At 46.4% G+C, this 17319-nt stretch overlaps 3 protein-coding genes across 4 annotated transcripts in view; 2 read left to right on the top strand and 1 right to left on the bottom strand.

Moving 5' to 3' along the window:
• DPYSL2 (dihydropyrimidinase like 2) overlaps positions 1–8075 on the bottom strand; it is a 128298-nt gene extending 120223 nt beyond the window's left edge. The window contains exon 1 of the mRNA XM_059176324.1: positions 7707–8075. Coding sequence (XP_059032307.1) covers positions 7707–8060 — 354 coding nt within the window. The 5' untranslated portion in view covers positions 8061–8075. The remainder of the gene's footprint in view (positions 1–7706) is intronic.
• Positions 2632–3580, top strand: LOC131833139 (large ribosomal subunit protein eL43-like). Its single transcript, XM_059176333.1, has one exon. The coding sequence runs from the start codon at positions 2909–2911 to the stop codon at positions 3185–3187; it is 279 nt and encodes a 92-aa protein (XP_059032316.1). The 5' UTR covers positions 2632–2908; the 3' UTR covers positions 3188–3580.
• Positions 8076–8400: 325 nt separating the features above from the next.
• PNMA2 (PNMA family member 2) lies at positions 8401–15596 on the top strand. Of its 2 annotated transcripts, XM_059176332.1 has the most exons (4): positions 8401–8549; positions 10325–10360; positions 11477–11606; positions 11903–15596. In XM_059176332.1, the coding sequence occupies exon 4, from the start codon at positions 12377–12379 to the stop codon at positions 13469–13471; it is 1095 nt and encodes a 364-aa protein (XP_059032315.1). In that variant the 5' UTR covers positions 8401–8549; positions 10325–10360; positions 11477–11606; positions 11903–12376; the 3' UTR covers positions 13472–15596. The 2 variants fall into 2 exon arrangements, with proteins under 2 accessions (XP_059032315.1, XP_059032312.1); XM_059176329.1 differs by lacking the exon at positions 10325–10360.
• Positions 15597–17319: the final 1723 nt, after the last annotated feature.

Genomic DNA, 17319 nt, shown 5'->3' with positions numbered 1-17319 from the left:
ATCACATATCTGATATTCAGAATATATAAAGAACTCGTAGGGCTGCCTGGCTGGCTAAGTCAGTTGAGCACGACCTTGGGATTGTGAATGTAAGACTCACGTTGGGTGTAGAGATTACGTAAAAATAAAATCTTAGAAAACAAACAAACGAACAAAAAAACCGACTCATACAATACAACAACAAAAGGACAAACAACTCCATTTTTTAAAAGTAGTAAAGCACTCGAATAGACATTCTTCCAAAGAAGGTATGCAAATGGACAACAAGCACATGAAAAGCTGCTCAGATTCTTGGTCATTGGGGAAATGCAAATCAAAACCACAATGAGATACCATTTCACAACCACTGGGGCAGCTATAATCCATAAAAGGGGGGAAACACTGTGTTGTGGAGGATGAGCAGAAAGAAATTGGAACCCTTGTACATTGCTGGTGGAAATGTAAAATGGAAGTAAAATTGTGAGAAACGGTCTGGCAGCTCCCCAAAAAGTTGAACACAGAATACCGTATGATCTAGAAGTTCTGTGCCTATGTGTATACCTAAAAGAACTGAAAACATATATTTAAACCAACACTTGCAGAAGAATGGTAACCATGATATTATTCATGAAAGCCAAAAAGTGGAAACAACCCAAATGTCCATAAACTGGTGAATGGATAAATGAAATGTGATATATACAAACAATGGAATAGTGTTCAGTGATGGAAAGGAACGAAGGACTGACACACGCCACTGCGAGGGTTCACCTTGAGACCGTTACAAGGAGTAAAAGAAACCAGACCTAAAAGGCCACATGTTGTAGGATGCCATGTATGCAAAATGTCCAGAACAGGCCAAATCCATGGAGACAGACATGGATTTGTGGTCGCCATAGGTTGCGGTGAGAGAGTATTGGGGAGTAGCTGCTTAATGCATACGGGGTTTCTTTTTGGAGCCATGAAATGTTCTGGAATTAAATGGTTGCACAAGACTGTGAATGTCCTAGAAGTCACTGAATTGTAGATGATAATGGTTTAAAGGAGTTTAAAGGAGAATTTGATGTTATATGAATTTTATCTCAATGTTGAAAAAAAAAAAAAAAACCAACAAAACAAAACAAAGGAAGAACAGCCGGGGACAGCATCACTTTCTTTAGAGCCTTTGGTGGAAATGAGAGGAGTCTTGGAGGTCAAGGCCCCGCCTGATGACAGCTCAGGTTAGGTGACTGTGCAGATGGCTCAGCTAGTGAACAAGAGCCAGGACTATGGGCTGGGTTTCCTGAATCCTACTTCGGAGTTCTTTCTGCTGGAGAGCTGCCTCGAAATCAGAGACCGGGCAAGCAGTCGATACACGTCTCAGAAACACACCCCAAGCCACCACCTTCAAGACCAGATGCTTCCCCTTCAAAGCACTATTTGCATGCAGCTCTTGGCCTATGCTACCAGCCTTTGCCCCAGGCTGCAGCCAACCAAATTCAAGTGTCCATCAGTCCATCTGCCAATGTTTTTATTGATGGCTCCCTCGTTATTTGCTTGTAGTTCATGATTTACATCCAGTGGAAAAATCACATTGTCATCACATTGCTCTCATCTTAGAAAAGCATGTCATTCACACTGTCAGATTGGGTCTCTGTCCCAGTGATATCTGAAGACATTTCTTGGGTTAAAAAAAAAAATGATGGACAGAATATCAGCAGGTTAGGGCACATTCATAAAGACAGATCAGCAGTCCTTTTTACAAATGGCTTTACAGAGTACACCGCAAAACAGAAAACAAACAAAGGTAGGCACTCAGAACTATTTTGTAATAGTTAATTCTTTGGAGATAAAATGACAAAAGAATAATTAATAAAGAAAGCAATTCAGTACATCATAATGATTAAAAGACTATTTAGTCACATGGACCTGGGTTCAAATTCTACTTTTGGTTATCAAGTTGCTTTGCAAGTTTCTTTTACCTTCAGACATTTCTTTTGCAAAATAAGGGTAACAGTAGCACCTACTCAATAGAATTACCTTAGGATTAATAAGATAGCACACATAAAGCATTGAGCACAGAGCCAACCCCATAGAACATACAAAGTTTGATGGGATACAGAATATTTTGCCTGCAAAACTAAATTGTACATTTAAGCTCTCTAACTATCTCTGGCAGTGGATGGAATAGTGCAAGAAGTATGGCCCTGATGGGCACCTGGGTGGCACAGTCGGTTGAGCATCCAGCTCTCGATTTTAGCTTATGTCATGATCTCAGGGTTGTGGGATCAAGCCCCATGTCAGGCTCACACTCAGCATGGACTCTGCTTGTCCTTCTCCCTTTGCCCCTCCTCCCCCACACCCTCTCTCTCCTATCTCAAATAAATAAATAAAATCTTAAAAAAAAAAAAAAAGAAGAAGAAGTATGGCACTGAGTCAAGTTCAGATCCTAGGTCATACATTAACTACAGAGCAAGACCTTGGGGGTGGTCAGTAAATATCACTAAATCTCAGTGTCATTTATAAAAAGGGAAAATGCCTATATCAGAAGGTGTTGAGGTAAGTTTCAAAATAATATATTCTACACATTCTAAAATATAGGATCTAGAATATAAACGTACATTCTAGAATTATATAATGTTACCAAAATAACAAGATTTTACTGGTACAGGACTGCAGTGGGACTGGGCAGTCAGAGGCCTCCAAACTCACCCTGAAACCATCACAATAATTCTGTGGGATGAAGCATAATTTTTCTGGGCATCACTTTCTCCACTGTTAGAATGAGGTGATTAAATAATCATTAGGTCTCTTTCAAGCTCTACTATCAAATGGCAGTGTACGTTCAACCCCATGGTCAATTCTGACTCTCCCAAGAAAGGAGAAAGGGGCACTGGCACCAAAGGACCCCACAAGAAAAGCCTCTCTGGGCTCAGACCTAGTAGGCAGCAACATGGCTCGACACACCAAGAAGGTTGGAGTCATAGGTAAATACAGAACCCATTATGGTGCTTCCCTCAGGAAAATGGCAAAGAGGAGTGAAATAAGCCAACAAGCCAAATACACTTGCTCCTTCTGTGGCAAAACCAAGACAAAAGGAGGAGCTGTGGGGATCTGGCTCTGTGGCTCCTGCATGGAAACCATTGCTGGTGGCCCCTGGACCCGCAACACCACTTCTGCCCTCACAGTAAACTCTGCCATCAGAGTACTGAAGAAGTTGAAAGACCAGTAGAAGCTCCACCATTTGAAACACTGCTAGCCTATAATAAATGGGTTAATTTATGTAACAAAAAAGAAAAGAAAAAAGAAAAAAGAGCCTATCTTGACCACGGGTAGGAAAATGCCCAGCCAACTCCTGATTCCCATGAGTTTATGAACTATGGGGCATTCAACCAGATGTTGCCATTGGACCTTCAATGACAGCAATTTTCTTCTCCACCTTTGAGCCACAAGGGAGACAGATGATAGAGGCTGTTTTAGCTGGTGAGAGTTTTCTTCTATTCAGGTCTCTGGCTGGAAGAGTCTATTTCATTCCCAGTGTAACCCTTCTTACTTCCTCCCACAATTAATTGATTGCAAAATTATTAATTGTGCCACAAATTTTCAGTCATCAATGTCTTATTAAAATTTAACAAATTATATTATTCAACCTTTGAAAAAGAAAGAAATCTTGTCACAGGCTAGAACATGGTTTATAATCTTAAGGACATTATGCTAAGTGATGTAAGCCAGTCACAGGAAGATAAATGCTGTACAATTCCACTTATAGGAGGTATCTAGAGTAGTCAAGTCCATAGAGACAGAAAGTAAAATGGTTGATACCAGGACCTGGGGGGGAGGGGATATGGGAGTTAGTGTTTAATGGGCACAGAGTTCAGTTTTAAAAAGGAAAGGTTCTGGAGTCTGATTACACAACAATAGGAGTGTACTTACACTACTGAATTGTATATTTAAAAATGATCAATATAAACTGTATGTTATGTGTTTTTCATCACAATGATTTTTTTAGTTATGGATTACCACCATTTCTTTCTCTTCCCTTTGTTCCCTGATGGGTCTTGGGCTTTTTGGAATACTGAACATACAAATGTTCATATTTATGTCTCCTCTTTTGAAACAATGTGGCCGCTACAGTATCAAATGAATGCCCTTGTTCATGGCTTCTAGCCAAAGCTCTACCACATATCTGGTAACTAAATGTTCATTTTGTTGAACAGGCTAGCCTACTATCAAACACGTATCTCTGGGGGTAACCTACATATCAGTCATTCACATAACAGACAGAAGCCTTCAATCACTGGGATGTCTTTCTAACTAAGATAAACACAAGGAACGGATTTTTGAATGGGAGGTGAGGGCAAAGGAGAAGAGTGATTTCAGAACTTGTTTTGGAGGAAGAAAGACCTAGAATGGGCATCAGCATCAGGATGGTAAGAGTGGCCTTGAATAGCAAGAAGGCAGCATGGTCACTGGGCACCAGGGGCTGTGAGTTATCAGCTTGGAGAGGGGATGAGGGGAGACACAATGGCAGGGAATATCAAAAAACATTTTACAGATCTGGGAATTTTATCAAGTTCAGTGGAACTCCTATATAGTTTACTCACTGGCACCCGCCCTGCAGAAATGGAGAATCACTCCCCAGCCACATGGGTTTGCTGTGGGAAGAAGAGCCTGCGAACTTTGGAAGAAAGGCTCATGATTCCGCATTCCTGGTTAAACTGTGTCTGAGGGAGAATAAAGGGAATTCTTAAGAGGAAGGGAGGAGGCTGAGGGACCTCTGGGCACCAGAAAGGGGTAATTGGGCCAATAGTATGGCCTTTCTGCTCTCTTCCAAGAGGCTCAGAGTCCTTCACAGATGGTAACCAACCTAACCTCACTGTAGCTCAAAGAGGAACTTGCCAAGGACACAAAGGAAAAGAGTAAAGAGGTAGCTTTCCTCAGTCATATTCACTACACTGGCTTTTCCCTTCACCAAAACCTAATATCCCAGCTGGAGCCACACCCATTTTTTCTGATGACTACCTGCTAAGCACCTGTAAATGCAAATGTAGACACCAGTCTCCCACAAGCTGCATGGTATATGGGTTGAGGAAGCCTGTTCCCTCCTTTCCCAAAGCCTTGCTAGAGAACAGCAGACCCCCCCTACAATAGGTGGACAAAGCCACTTCTGACCAACCTATATTCATTAACAATACCTATAAATACAGATTCAGGGGAGGACATAGGTGCAAATCAGGGACCCCAGGGCCCACTCACTCTAGTTCTCCTTCTGTTTCTGTCCCAAGGCTTCAGAAAGGAATGCACTGAGAGATTGGCAGTCATGTTTCTCATTAGCAGAAAATTAAGTGATGGTTACTCAAGTCAATCAAAATGGTGGGCCCAACTTTGGTGTGCCTTTGAAAATCACTATTGTTACACACACATACCCCAAATACCTTTTCTCTCTTGTATAGACGAAATATTCAACCACTGTAAGTACTGATCCCAGTAAGTGCTCTTAGTCATGAATGAAACCAATCCCCCAGGATTGGTTCCCTTATGTGATAAGGCAAGATTGAATGAAAATTCATTGAAGGCTGCAGAAAAACCAAGCAGAATCATCCTCTGTTGCTAATAATTGGGCAACTAAAGCAAATGTGATTTTGCAGAGGCTAAAAGTAGCTGGGGTTCCGATTGTGTATTTCCTCTTCAAATCTCCCTCTCCATACACTTTAGGTTTATAATTTCAAATGTCTATTAAAATCAGGGAGTGTTCATACAAGAAGCTGATGATCAAACATCTAAGCTTCCAGATGGACAGGAAAAGAGATGTATTATTCAACCTAATGAAACTCTTCCTTTGAAACCCGAGTTTTAATTCACTGCGATGGGTGGCCATTCTCAAACTCTGCCCCCTAATCTGCCATTTTAAAAATAATCCCTTCCTTATATCAAAGAATTTTTCCGTTCCCTTTAAGAAATTAGGATTACCAGCACAATTTGTTAAAGATGAGGATACTCGCACAACCATGATGCTATATGATCATGGTTTGGCCCTCATCCAATGTGTTCACGTGGGAAAGTATTTCACACTCCCTCACATTTCAATATTAGTTACATTTTTTAAAACTTTTGCTTCAATTGTCTGATCACTTGAATTCAGGTGAGTTTTCTGGATTAAGTTCTTTGGGCTGACTCATAGTGAAATACAGGTATCAGGTACCCCCTATATGGAATAAATCAGAGGACAAAGCTGGGAGAGGAGGAATCAACTAAGTAATTAATTGTCCCACCTTTTGAAAATGACAGTAAATGGTTTATCTTTCCTAGAATTTGTGCAATAAAAGTTGAAAACTGTGCCAAAACTATGCTGTGTCAGGAAACAGTAACGTGTTCTGGCCATTATAACCAACTCTTTGATTGTCTTCCATGCATTCACTGTAAGCTAACAGCCTGAATACTAAATAAATGCTGGTGGAATCAGGGAATATGTATAGACCACTCCCAACTACTCTGAAAGCCCCTTCAGAAGAAATCACCTTGAACTTTTTATAGCTAACCTTCTCCCTGCCCCACAAGGCAAGGCACACAATGGGTATTCAATAATCAATCATTGACTGATTTCTCCTCTTCACCAGTAGGCATGGTAGAGAAACAGCAAACAAGTGTTAAAACATTTCACAGTGTAATCTATCGGTGGAGAAATTAGGGATGTGGGGGAAAATGCACAAGTATGAAGGTCACCCTGATAAAGAAAAAAAAAAAAAAATGTGTGAGGAGACCACGGCACTTAAAATGCACACTGCTCACCATAGCCAGAGATAACGGATATTTTCTAAATTCAAGGTTCGCAAATTGGTCTTCTTTGTTTCTCCATTAACACGGTACAGGGGGTCTAGTCCATCTTTGGCCATCTATTCAAAATGAAAGGGATTTTCCCCTTTTCTTTTCTTTTCACCCTTTGAACATAATCCACTAAGTCTCCATTCCCAAAGCACCTCCCAAATAGCGGCGAGGGGGAGCACTCTGGGAAGCCCTTGCTGAGAGACTTAGCGGAACTTTGTTCTCCACATGGGCTATTTGGAGCGTCTCGGGTTCCTTGGGTGACTCCACAGCCTCCCTCGTTTCACGCGGCGAACAGGAGTAGGGCGAGGAGAGCCTCCCAGGCGGTCCGCGGAGGCGCTGACCATGGTCCTGGCCTCGGAGCTCCGGAAGCGAGCGCCGAGGGCGCCTGAGGGGGTATCGTGGGAGAGGGCGCAGGGCGCGGCGGGGAGCGGCTGTCCAAGCCCCCGCCCCTCCCGAACCCGCGGAGCCTTCGGGCCTGCACGCTAACCCTTCACTGCACGCTCCGAGATGCATCAAAAAAGGGTGGGGCACCCAGCCACAACTGCAATCGGAAGCCGCCCGGAAGGATTTAAGAAGAATGGAATCGGTTCAACCCTCCCCCACACCACCATACGACCCCCAACCGGGCATCGGCATCGTTCATCCTTTACTCCCACCCCCCACCTACCAGGCCCAGGGAGGAGCGGGCAGCCTTTGTGGGCGCACAGCCGCCCACCGCCGCGCCCGAGCTTCTCTGCACCCTGTACGTAGAAGGGGCAAGTAGGGCGGGGTGCATGTATAGATTTGAGGATGCAATATTCAAGTGAGTCAGGACGATGGGCACGCTGGGATCCTCGGTTCTCCACCGAGCTGGAAGGAAGCCTAGGGAGGAGAGACCCCACGTCTGGTACTGCGTCTCGAACACCCCTCCCCGCCCCCATACCAACCTGGTCGTAGATGTTCTGCAAGGCTTCCTTGCCCGAGGCCCGCCGGATCTCCACCTTCCGGCTCGATTCAACAGATGGCTCCCCGCCGGCGCGCCGGCCCTGCCGGGAGTACGGCGGTTGCGGGTCGGGGCCCAAGTGGGCGACGTCCCGCTGCTGAGCCACCACCTGCCCCGAGCCCCGGCCCACAGACAACGAGTCGAAGTCGATGGTCTTGTTCTCGGAGGACCCTTCCACCGGGCAGAACATGCCACAGAATTTCTGCCGGGGCTTGGGGCTGCCTGAGCCCAGGTTTTTAAAAAAGGCAGGGACTTCTTCGTCCTCTGCGGGCTTCCCGGATTGCTTCCTCTCAGCCATGGCGCGGGAGCTCGGGGAGGGTCCTCTCCGTCCGTCCGTCTGCCGGTCGCTAAATTGGTCTCTCTGTGAACAAACCCCCTGGCTGCCGCGAGGCTGCCGCTCTCTGCCTACCGCAAGGTGTACAGAAAGGAAGGAGGGCTGGCGAGCGAGCGACCCACCCCTCCCGGTCCCTCCCTCTGACCCCGCTTTCTCCCCTCCCTGCCCACGCCCCCCGTCGCCGCGCCAGCTCCCGCGAGCAGCAAAGTTGGGTCTGGGAGGGCTGCCGCTGCGGCAGCGGGAGCAGAGAGGCGACCAGTTCCAGGCAGCGGCAGGAGGAGGGAGGCGCGGGCGGGGCGGGGGCGGGGCCTGGCGCAGGGAAGGGGAGCGGAGCGCAGCGGAGGGAGGAGAGGGCCGGGCCTCCAAGAGTCCCGCGCTCCGGAAGTGAAGCCTCCAGACCACCAGCTAATGGATGCGGAGCCGCAGGGCCTGCTGACCGCTTTCCACGCCAGGGTAAGTATGGGGCAGGGTACGCAGGGCCGAAGACTCGAGGGCGCAGCCCCTGACCTCTGCGCCCCTCTCCCCCACCTGCCTGGCCCAGCAGTCTCTCCCCCTACCGCATTGCAGCGGTGGGCCAGGGGCAAGGGTCCACTAGAGAGAGGGCTTCCTCCACTTTACCCAGGGTGTAAGCTGATGGATGGGGAAAAGGGGACGAACCGACTGACGCCTGGACACCCGGGGAGGGAGGAAGGGGCAGCACTGACGGTGGGGAAGGGATGGCGCAGACTGTATGAAGAGGTTGGTGCCTTACGATGTACAGGATACGAAACCTGGTTACCCGCGGGCCTTGGTGGGCTCTGCAGTGATTGAAACGAATCACTCACCGCACCCACAGTGGTGGGGGGCGCCTAGCCTGGCGGGGAGAAATGCAGAAGGGCGTAGCAAACGCGGCGGGCGGTGTGTGTGTGTGTGTGTGTGTGTGTGTAAAGACAGGTCTGCGCGCCGTGGGAGTTTAGCAAAAAGTGCAGTCTGCAAATTCTGGCACCGAAGGGCAAGTTGTAGTAAGAGTGGGATGAGATCTGTTCTATTGCCCAAAGGCGTCAAGTACAGTAACTGCGCCACTGCATCAAGAAGGACCCAGGAGACTGTCTTGATTTGGTATCTTCCGCCCCTCCTTCTTTGCCAAAAAAGAGGGTAAGACGCAGATTGAAGCCCACTCCCCAAGTCCCCAGCCCTCGGCGCCCAGAGTGCCCCGCCTCGATCCCCCGCCCGCGTTGCGCACTGCGCCAGAGCCGCGGGGTTTCCCAGGTTGCCAGACGCCAAGTGCCTGGGATGTAAAGTGCGTGCGTGCGAGTCCAGTGGTGGGGTAGGAGATGGGTTGCAGTCTGTGATGGTGCCTTGAATTGTGTGAGGCCACGCGGAGGAAAGGTGTGTGGACTTGGTGTGCACGTGCAGCTAAACCAGCCACAGCTACTGGGTTGGTGGGCATACAAGGGACATTTTGATTTGTTCCAGTAACGCGGTTTCTGAGAATCCTTCATTGCTTTTTCCTGTCCCCACGTCTTTTCCATGTATCAATCCCTGTCTCTGGTCGATTACAGCCCCGCCCCTCTTTCCATAGTGGCAAAATCCTGCAGGAAAGATGCCCATCTTTTGGCTGCTGGAGAGGGAGATCTGGGCATGCTCAGTAACAGGGTGGGTTTGGGTTAGGAGAAGCTGTATACCGCAAGACCGTCGCGCAGTGTAGTGCGACCAAGGATCCATTCCCATTGTCAGCCCTTGCGCCTGGAAGGATAAGTTCAGATACCTCCCTGCCCCACCCCTCATGGTGAGGGACAGTTTGGAGAATGGAATTAAATTTGGAGAACAACCAGTGACAGTTTGAAGACTAGCCCACCATTACAGGTGGGAAGGAGGACCCGGCTGAGAACAGGAGACTGCAAGAGGGGAAAAATATTTGTGTGGAGGGGCCCAAGAGAACCAGAGGCAGACATTTGGACTTTGCACCCAATGTGCGTCGGATTTGAATAAAGTGCTTCCACAGAAATTACATCATTTCCTACCCAGAGCAAGCCCATGTGAGGAGTGCTTTTATCATCACCTATTTCCAGAGCAGGAAACAGATTCAGAGAGAGTGAGGCACTTTGACCAAGGTCACTATCTAGCTAAATGATCCAACAATCACAGGTGAATATCTGATTCCTTTTCCAATGTATCCCATCTTTATGTGAGAAAATACAAGATTTTTACTTTTTTTTTTTTTTCATGTCCAAATATTTCCATTACAGGTAGAGATCATCTTTGGAAAAAGCCGCTGGCCAAAGGTAGCTTAACCTCAACATGGCCTTTATTATGTAGACCTTGGAGATGTTTCTTCCTGGGCAGTTGATACCTTTATACAGTTCCTATTTCCTCTAAATATTATGAGGAGAGAAAGATTAACCCTCATATCTTAGAAGGGAAAGTATGGCACGGAGAAACTCAGATCCTTGGGGCTGCTGGCTGGGGGTTCAGATCCAGCATTTTGCCCTCCTGGCCCTCTGGCACATGCCATGCCTTCAGCACCTTCCAGAAGGACTCAGAAAATGTGCCTGTGGCGGGAACAGCTGCCACCATAATTGTGGGCTGACATCTGTGGCATACGGACCCCATTTGGACTGATGGGGATGTTTCAGGCCTACAGGAGGATATTCGTAGCCCCATAACACACAGCACATGGCAGTAAGTGGGAGAGGGTAGGAACTCTTCCTTCCTATATCCCCTGGTCTCCACCACTCTCCACACATGTGCTTCCTGTTTTTCTTTTTCCTCCAATGACCCGTTCACACTTACATGTAATGAAGCATTTTTAACATTTATAGCAAAAGAAACACCTAGTTGTGCATTTGCAAAGTCTGCCCACACATAACAAAAGAGAATTCATAATTCCAAGTTTAACATATTTGGTTCTGAGATTTTTTTTTTTTATTGTTAAACCTAGGGACACCTGGGTGGCTCAGTTGCTTAAGCCTCTGCCTTTGGCTCAGATTGTGATTCCAGGGTTCTGAGATGGAACCCCGCTTTGGGCTCCTTGCTCAGTGGGGGTTCTGCTTCTCCCTCTCCCTCTGCTCCTGCTTGTTCTCTCTTTCTCACTTGTTCTTTCTCTCTCTCAAATAAATAAATTAAATCTTTTAAAAAATGGTTAATCTATACTAAATCATTACGCCTGTAGTATAGTATGGTATGGTATATAAGTTAAATTATTATACCTATATTAAGTTGGTTTTAAATGTTTGAGTGATTAATTGGATTTTTTAGTCAAAGAAATGGGGCAACTCCGTATTGTTTAGTAGACTTAATTATATTGTAAAGGATTGTTATTTTTAAAATAAGTTCATTAGCAGTCATCACTGGATATCATCAAGCCATAAATATATATTGTTGTTATTTATGTGTAACAGGGCAGCTTGGCTTGGCTGGAGCTAAGAAGGACCCAGACACACCATTGTGTGGAGATGGGTGACACCTTCCTTTTCTAGAAGCTACTAAATAAGCTCGTGACTCTCATGAACAACTGGAACACATACACAGGTATCTAGCCATATCTAATTTCATTCTTCACATGGGGGAAAATCTCGAGTCCTATCTTCAACCGTGGCTCAGACATTAATTGGCATGCCTGATGAGCAAATGATGGGGAAGCCAGATTGCAGGAGGGTCCCCCAAGAGAAAAAATAGAAAGTCACTCTAAGCAAAGAAGAGGTCTGACAGAGTGGGGCAGATGATACAGAGCCCCTGGTCTACCCCCACTTGAATCCCGAACCAAAGCACAATGCTCCCCCAGGGAGGAGAGAGCTGTGTGATAAAACTGACCATTGTTTTACTAGGAGTCCAAGCCACCTTGCTGGGACACTTCTCTTCGAGATCACTGGGCACCCGAGTGGAGGCCTTTCCCAGTGGCTAGCGAGAGCAGCTCTTGCAGGTGGCTGGGGCGTTGGAGAAGGGTCAACACCACCACGTGGCTGCTAGCGTCTGGGAGAGAGCCACAGCAGCCCCTGGACAGCAGAGCCACAGGGAGTGGCGCAGGCATTACCGAGATACCCAACCAGGCATCTTGGCTCAGGTCTAGAGACAGAACTGGCAGTGAACTGGCAGTGCTGTGTTCTTACCACTACACCGTAAGAGTAAGGGTTATTGGTCCCCAAGACTTGGGGACTACTGGGGGAGTGGCCTAGGACCCATTCACGGGGGAAGTAGAAGTTCAGGAGCTCACCCAGGATATTTGGAGTCCTACTGCAGCGTGTATCTGCACCACAAAGGAGTTGGTAGCGGTAGAGTTAGAGCAAGCGAATACTGGGACCATGGCACTGGCCCTGTTGGAGGACTGGTGCAGGATCATGAGTGTGGATGAACAGAAGTCCCTGATGGTTATGGGGATACCAGTGGACTGTAATGAGACTGAGATTCAGGAGGTCCTCCAGGAGACTTTGAAGTCTCTGGGCAGGTATAGACTGCTTGGCAAAATATTCAGGAAGCAGGAGAATGCCAATGCTGTCTTACTAGAGCTTATGGAAGATACTGACGTCTCGGTGATCCCCAGTGAGGTTCAGGGAAAGGGGGGGATCTGGAAAGTAGTCTTTAAGACCCCTAACCAGGATACGGAATTTCTTGAACGACTGAACCTATTTCTGGAAAAAGAGGGGCAGACAGTCTCGGGGATGTTCCGGGCCCTCGGGCATGAGGGAGTGGCTCCGGCCACCGCGCGGTGCGTATCGCCAGAGTTATTGGCGCATTGGTTGGGACAGGCGATGGCACATGCCCCGCAGCCTCTGCTGCCCATGAGATACCGGAAACTGAGAGTGTTCTCAGGGAGTGCCGTGCCTGCTCCCGAGGAAGAGCCCTTTGAAATCTGGTTGGAACAAGCCACTGAGATCGTCAAAGAGTGGCCGGTAGCGGAGGCGGAAAAGAAAAGGTGGTTGATGGAAAGCCTGCGCGGCCCTGCCCTGGACCTCATGCATATAGTGCAGGCAGACAACGCAGCCATCAGCGTGGAAGAGTGTTTGGAGGCGTTTAAGCAAGTGTTCGGAAGCCTGGAGAGCCGCAGGACCTCCCAGGTGAAGTACCTGAAGACCTATCAGGAGGAGGGAGAGAAGGTCTCAGCCTATGTGTTGCGGCTAGAAACTCTGCTCCGGCGAGCGGTGGAGAAAAGAGCCATCCCCAGGAATATCGCAGACCAGGTACGCCTGGAGCAGGTGATGGCGGGAGCCAACCTCAGTGAGGTCCTTTGGTGCAGGCTGAGGGAGCTGAAGGATCAGGGCCCGCCTCCCAGCTTTCTTGAGCTAATGAAGGTAATCCGGGAGGAAGAAGAGGAAGAGGCCTCTTTTGAAAACGAGAATACTGAAGAGCCCGATGAAGGGGATGGCTATGGCCGCTGGGATCAGGAGGCAGACGACTAAAACTGAGCTCAGCACAGGATCCACGGCCAGCGCGCCTAGGGACATTCGCTTTATCCAGCTGAGACCGGGCTGAGTCGCTCTTTTTGTCATTGAATGTATGCAACTGAAATCGAGGCTTGGAGCCAGGTCTTAATGCTTCCCTCTCAGAAAGAAATTATCCGAGAGTTTCTTGGACCCTGCATGAATGATGAGAAGAAACACCGGATTCAATTCCCAATATGAGCTAGGAAGCCTGAAGGACTCTGAGGCACTTGTCTCCCAAACAGACCAAAGTTTACCCCAACGTAAAAAAAAAAAAAGAAACGATGTGAAGAAAAAAATATCTTTTGTAATTTATTTAAAAATAGAAGCTCTTAGACTTGTCAGGTGATTTTCCTTCTCAAATCAGCACCTTCTCTCGGAGTGCCTAGCAGTGTGAGGCGCTGGTCAAGGAGGTCAGGATCCTAAATATAAGGGAATGGGTGGTGCTTTCAGGGAGCTTACCACCTCCTTGAGGATGTGGCCTCGGTGGCGGTGTGGGAGAAGCTAAATAACCATGTGTAAATAAGTCACCATACCAGTAGACGCACCATTGCCAAATAAATACAACCACCCTCCCCTATGATGTTTCTTTTCTTTACTTGGGATGCACTCCTCCACTTCTCCGCTAGATGGCAGAGGGACAGTTCCAGGCACTGTGTTAGGTCCCGAAGGCACAGATGACTCAGCCTAATCTTTGCTTGCAAGAGATCTGCAGTGTGCCAGACACCTTTGAGAAAGAGTGGACATTATGGGAAAACATGCTAGAGAGGGAGGATTGGATTTAGTGAGCTGACCTTTCTGATAAGAGAAGATTTTTATTGGCAACAAAGGGGATGGAGGAGAGGAAAGAAGCTCATTTATTGAGGGTCTGTTATGTCCCAGGAGTTTCACATGTATCTATTGTATTTATTGTACACAGCAATCCCAGTACGCTACCGTTTTGCCTTTTTTGAAAGAGAAGACGAAGCTCAGATGAGTTAAGTGGTCTCCTCAGTATCGAAATAATAACAATTGGTTATTAAGAGCTGAGATAGAAGTCTGGAACTTTCTGTCTCTTAGTAATCCTCTGGCCACTGCCATTGTGATTTTCAAGTTGCGCTCCATAGTTCTGCAGAGATTTTTCAGGAGTTCCATCTTTAAAATGTATTTTGAAGTCTTCACATCTCTACTGAAAAACAGGTAGATTCAAGCTGTGTTGATATACAAATGTCCTCACACTGGCATTCACCCACAGGCTCCCTGATGTTTCCAGAGGGACCTCGTGCAGACCTTGGAAGTAACATTCTGTTGTGATATCTGAGCGCATATCTGGACTTCTCTCAATTGCTCAAAGATTAAAGAAGTTATGGCACCTCACAGGTGTTTAAATCATATCCATGCATGCCCTGTGATGCAATGTGTGCTTGGAGAGCACAAATAAGCACCATTCAGTTAAATACTAGTTGATAGATAGCATCATGGTAGCTTTTTAAATACAAAAATCACTTTTCTTAACAAGAAAATGGGAACATAATAGAATAGGGTTGATGTTAGGCTCCAATGATGTAATGCCTTTGAATCACTTAGCATGATGTCTGGAACATAGAAAGCCTTCAATAAGGCTTAAGACTCCTGATTTTCATGATACTTATTGTATGTTTAACGCATGCTGTCTTTATTGTTCTAACAGTGCTGCGGTAACAAGTAAATATGTAATCTGTCAGTCAAGTTGTGACCACACTGCATTGGAAACCATTTTAACTCCCCTGGTACATTTGAGTGCTTGTTGTCTATTATCTTTGTGATAAGTATGCCAGCAGCTGTTGATTCTTGTTAGTGATTTGACTTGAAACAATAAATTATTCTTTCTGATGGTGGATAATTTTAATGGAAGAATATCCTGAGATCATAAGAGAAGCATTTTTTTTAAAAGGTACCATTTGTGATAATTTCTAAGTTACAGTTTTTTAATACTGTTCTACCAAATACACCCTGATTTCAGGTTTTTTGTATTCATGAAAATGGCCTCATTGTGTTCAGTTATCGACTGTATACAAAGTCATGTTGTAAACATGAAGTTATAAAATAAATGTATGCTAATAAAATTCTGAGGTTTTTTGTTTCATGTATTGTGATTCAGTGTTAGCTGTTGCTTGAAGAAGGGGTTAGAAAATCAAACCAAAGCCAAAAGATCTTGAACTCTTCTAGATAGGAAAACCTGAGAGCCACGTGCTGGAATAAGGGTACTTGAGCTTTGTCTCCAGGGATGAAAGATGGTGCAGTATACCCATCATCAACTTCCCTTTTAAATTCCATAGAAACAACAGATGGAGGCCTGTTCCCTCAGAGACCTCAAACTCATTTTCTTGGTCAAGTTCTGTACAGATAAATTCTCCATATCTATTCTGCAAAGAGTGAAATGACCTAGAAATAAAACATTTCATCTTTTGGATGAAGTTGCTTTCTTTTTACCTTGCAGACATGTAGAAGGAACATTCCTCTTGCCATAGGCCTTCTAGAAATTTTTTTCTCTTCCACTTTTCTGCAGTGCGGTGAGGGAGGATTCATCCCTGGGCTATACACAGTGCAGAGCAGCATATTACAAGATGAGTGTCCCGAGGAATGCCCAACACCGTCTCCCAATCATTTGAGCAAAAAACCTCATAAAAAATTGGCTGCACTCTGTACTCACTATGTCTCCAGTCCTGACTCTTGGACATTGAGACCTCCAAGATTACTTAGCACACTGCCGAAGACAACTTTTCACCATGGCCATCAGCTTTTTCAGGCCTTAGGGTCATCTGACATCTCCACTGCACCAACCAGTAGTGCCAAACCTCACATCCTATTGTCATCCGCCGTCCATCCCAAATGCAAGATTCTGATCATCAGTCTCATCTTTGCTCTCCTGTCCACGCTGCACTGTGTTTCCTCGCAGTGCTGATCTTCAAGGTCATCCAGTATGCCTTCCTGATACTCATCATGTCCTAGACAAACTAGCCTATATCATCAGAGACCTTGCAAAATTCCCTGGCACCATATTCCTTCACTGAACTCTGGTCCTCCTGGTAGCCTGCTGCCCTCATGTCTCTTGAGTGGAAGCTGCTCTGTCTCCCACCTCAGGAAAGATTGGAAAGTGCTGGCGGGGCTTCTTTTAGTTCACCATCATTACCTTCCCACTTGCAAATGCATTTCCTGGCATAACTGACTCCCTCTGCCCCACCACTTGCTGTAGGTCAGTCCTGGCAGCCTAGACAGAGGATTGGCAAAGCAAACTGACGTGGGAAGAGCCTATTTAGGATGGCACCTGGCCAGATGTTATCTCTAGCAAGAAAAAGTAGGAAGAGAAAGAAAATGAATGTAAGCCATATCTAAGGGAGTCCTCCAAGTCAAGACCAGGAAAGCAAAGATGGTTAGAAGCTAGAGTTTCAAGGAGTGAAGCCTGACATGAAACATAGAAGTGAAGTAAGAGGATCTGAGACAGTCTTGTCAAGTACACTCAGAGATCATTTTTTGTTGACCATCAGCATAACCTTTGAATGGTCTAAAGACTCATGATCAGAGCAGACATCTCTCCGAACTCCTTTCTTTCAGGATGGGCCAGGAGCTCCTCAAGTTAACTCAGGGAAGACTTCTACTCATTTGAAAGTCTCTTGGGGTGCAAGATGGTGTCCAGAGATGGGCTTCCTAGAAACAGCCTCCCCATGGTAGCAGGCTCTGGATTTGTCCTTGGTCCTGACCTGCATTACACAGCCTTCTGCTGTACCCAAGTGGCCCTTGGTATCCCAGATGAACATTTTCTTAAAAACTAGAGTAACTCTAGAAGTGGATGCCAAAATCAATTCGAT

The sequence above is a fragment of the Mustela lutreola genome, chromosome 1 (genome assembly GCF_030435805.1).
Source record: "Mustela lutreola isolate mMusLut2 chromosome 1, mMusLut2.pri, whole genome shotgun sequence".
Taxonomy (NCBI): Eukaryota; Metazoa; Chordata; class Mammalia; order Carnivora; family Mustelidae; genus Mustela; species Mustela lutreola.
Note: the sequence above shows the minus strand (reverse complement) of the source record. Positions and strands in the feature narration are given on the sequence as shown.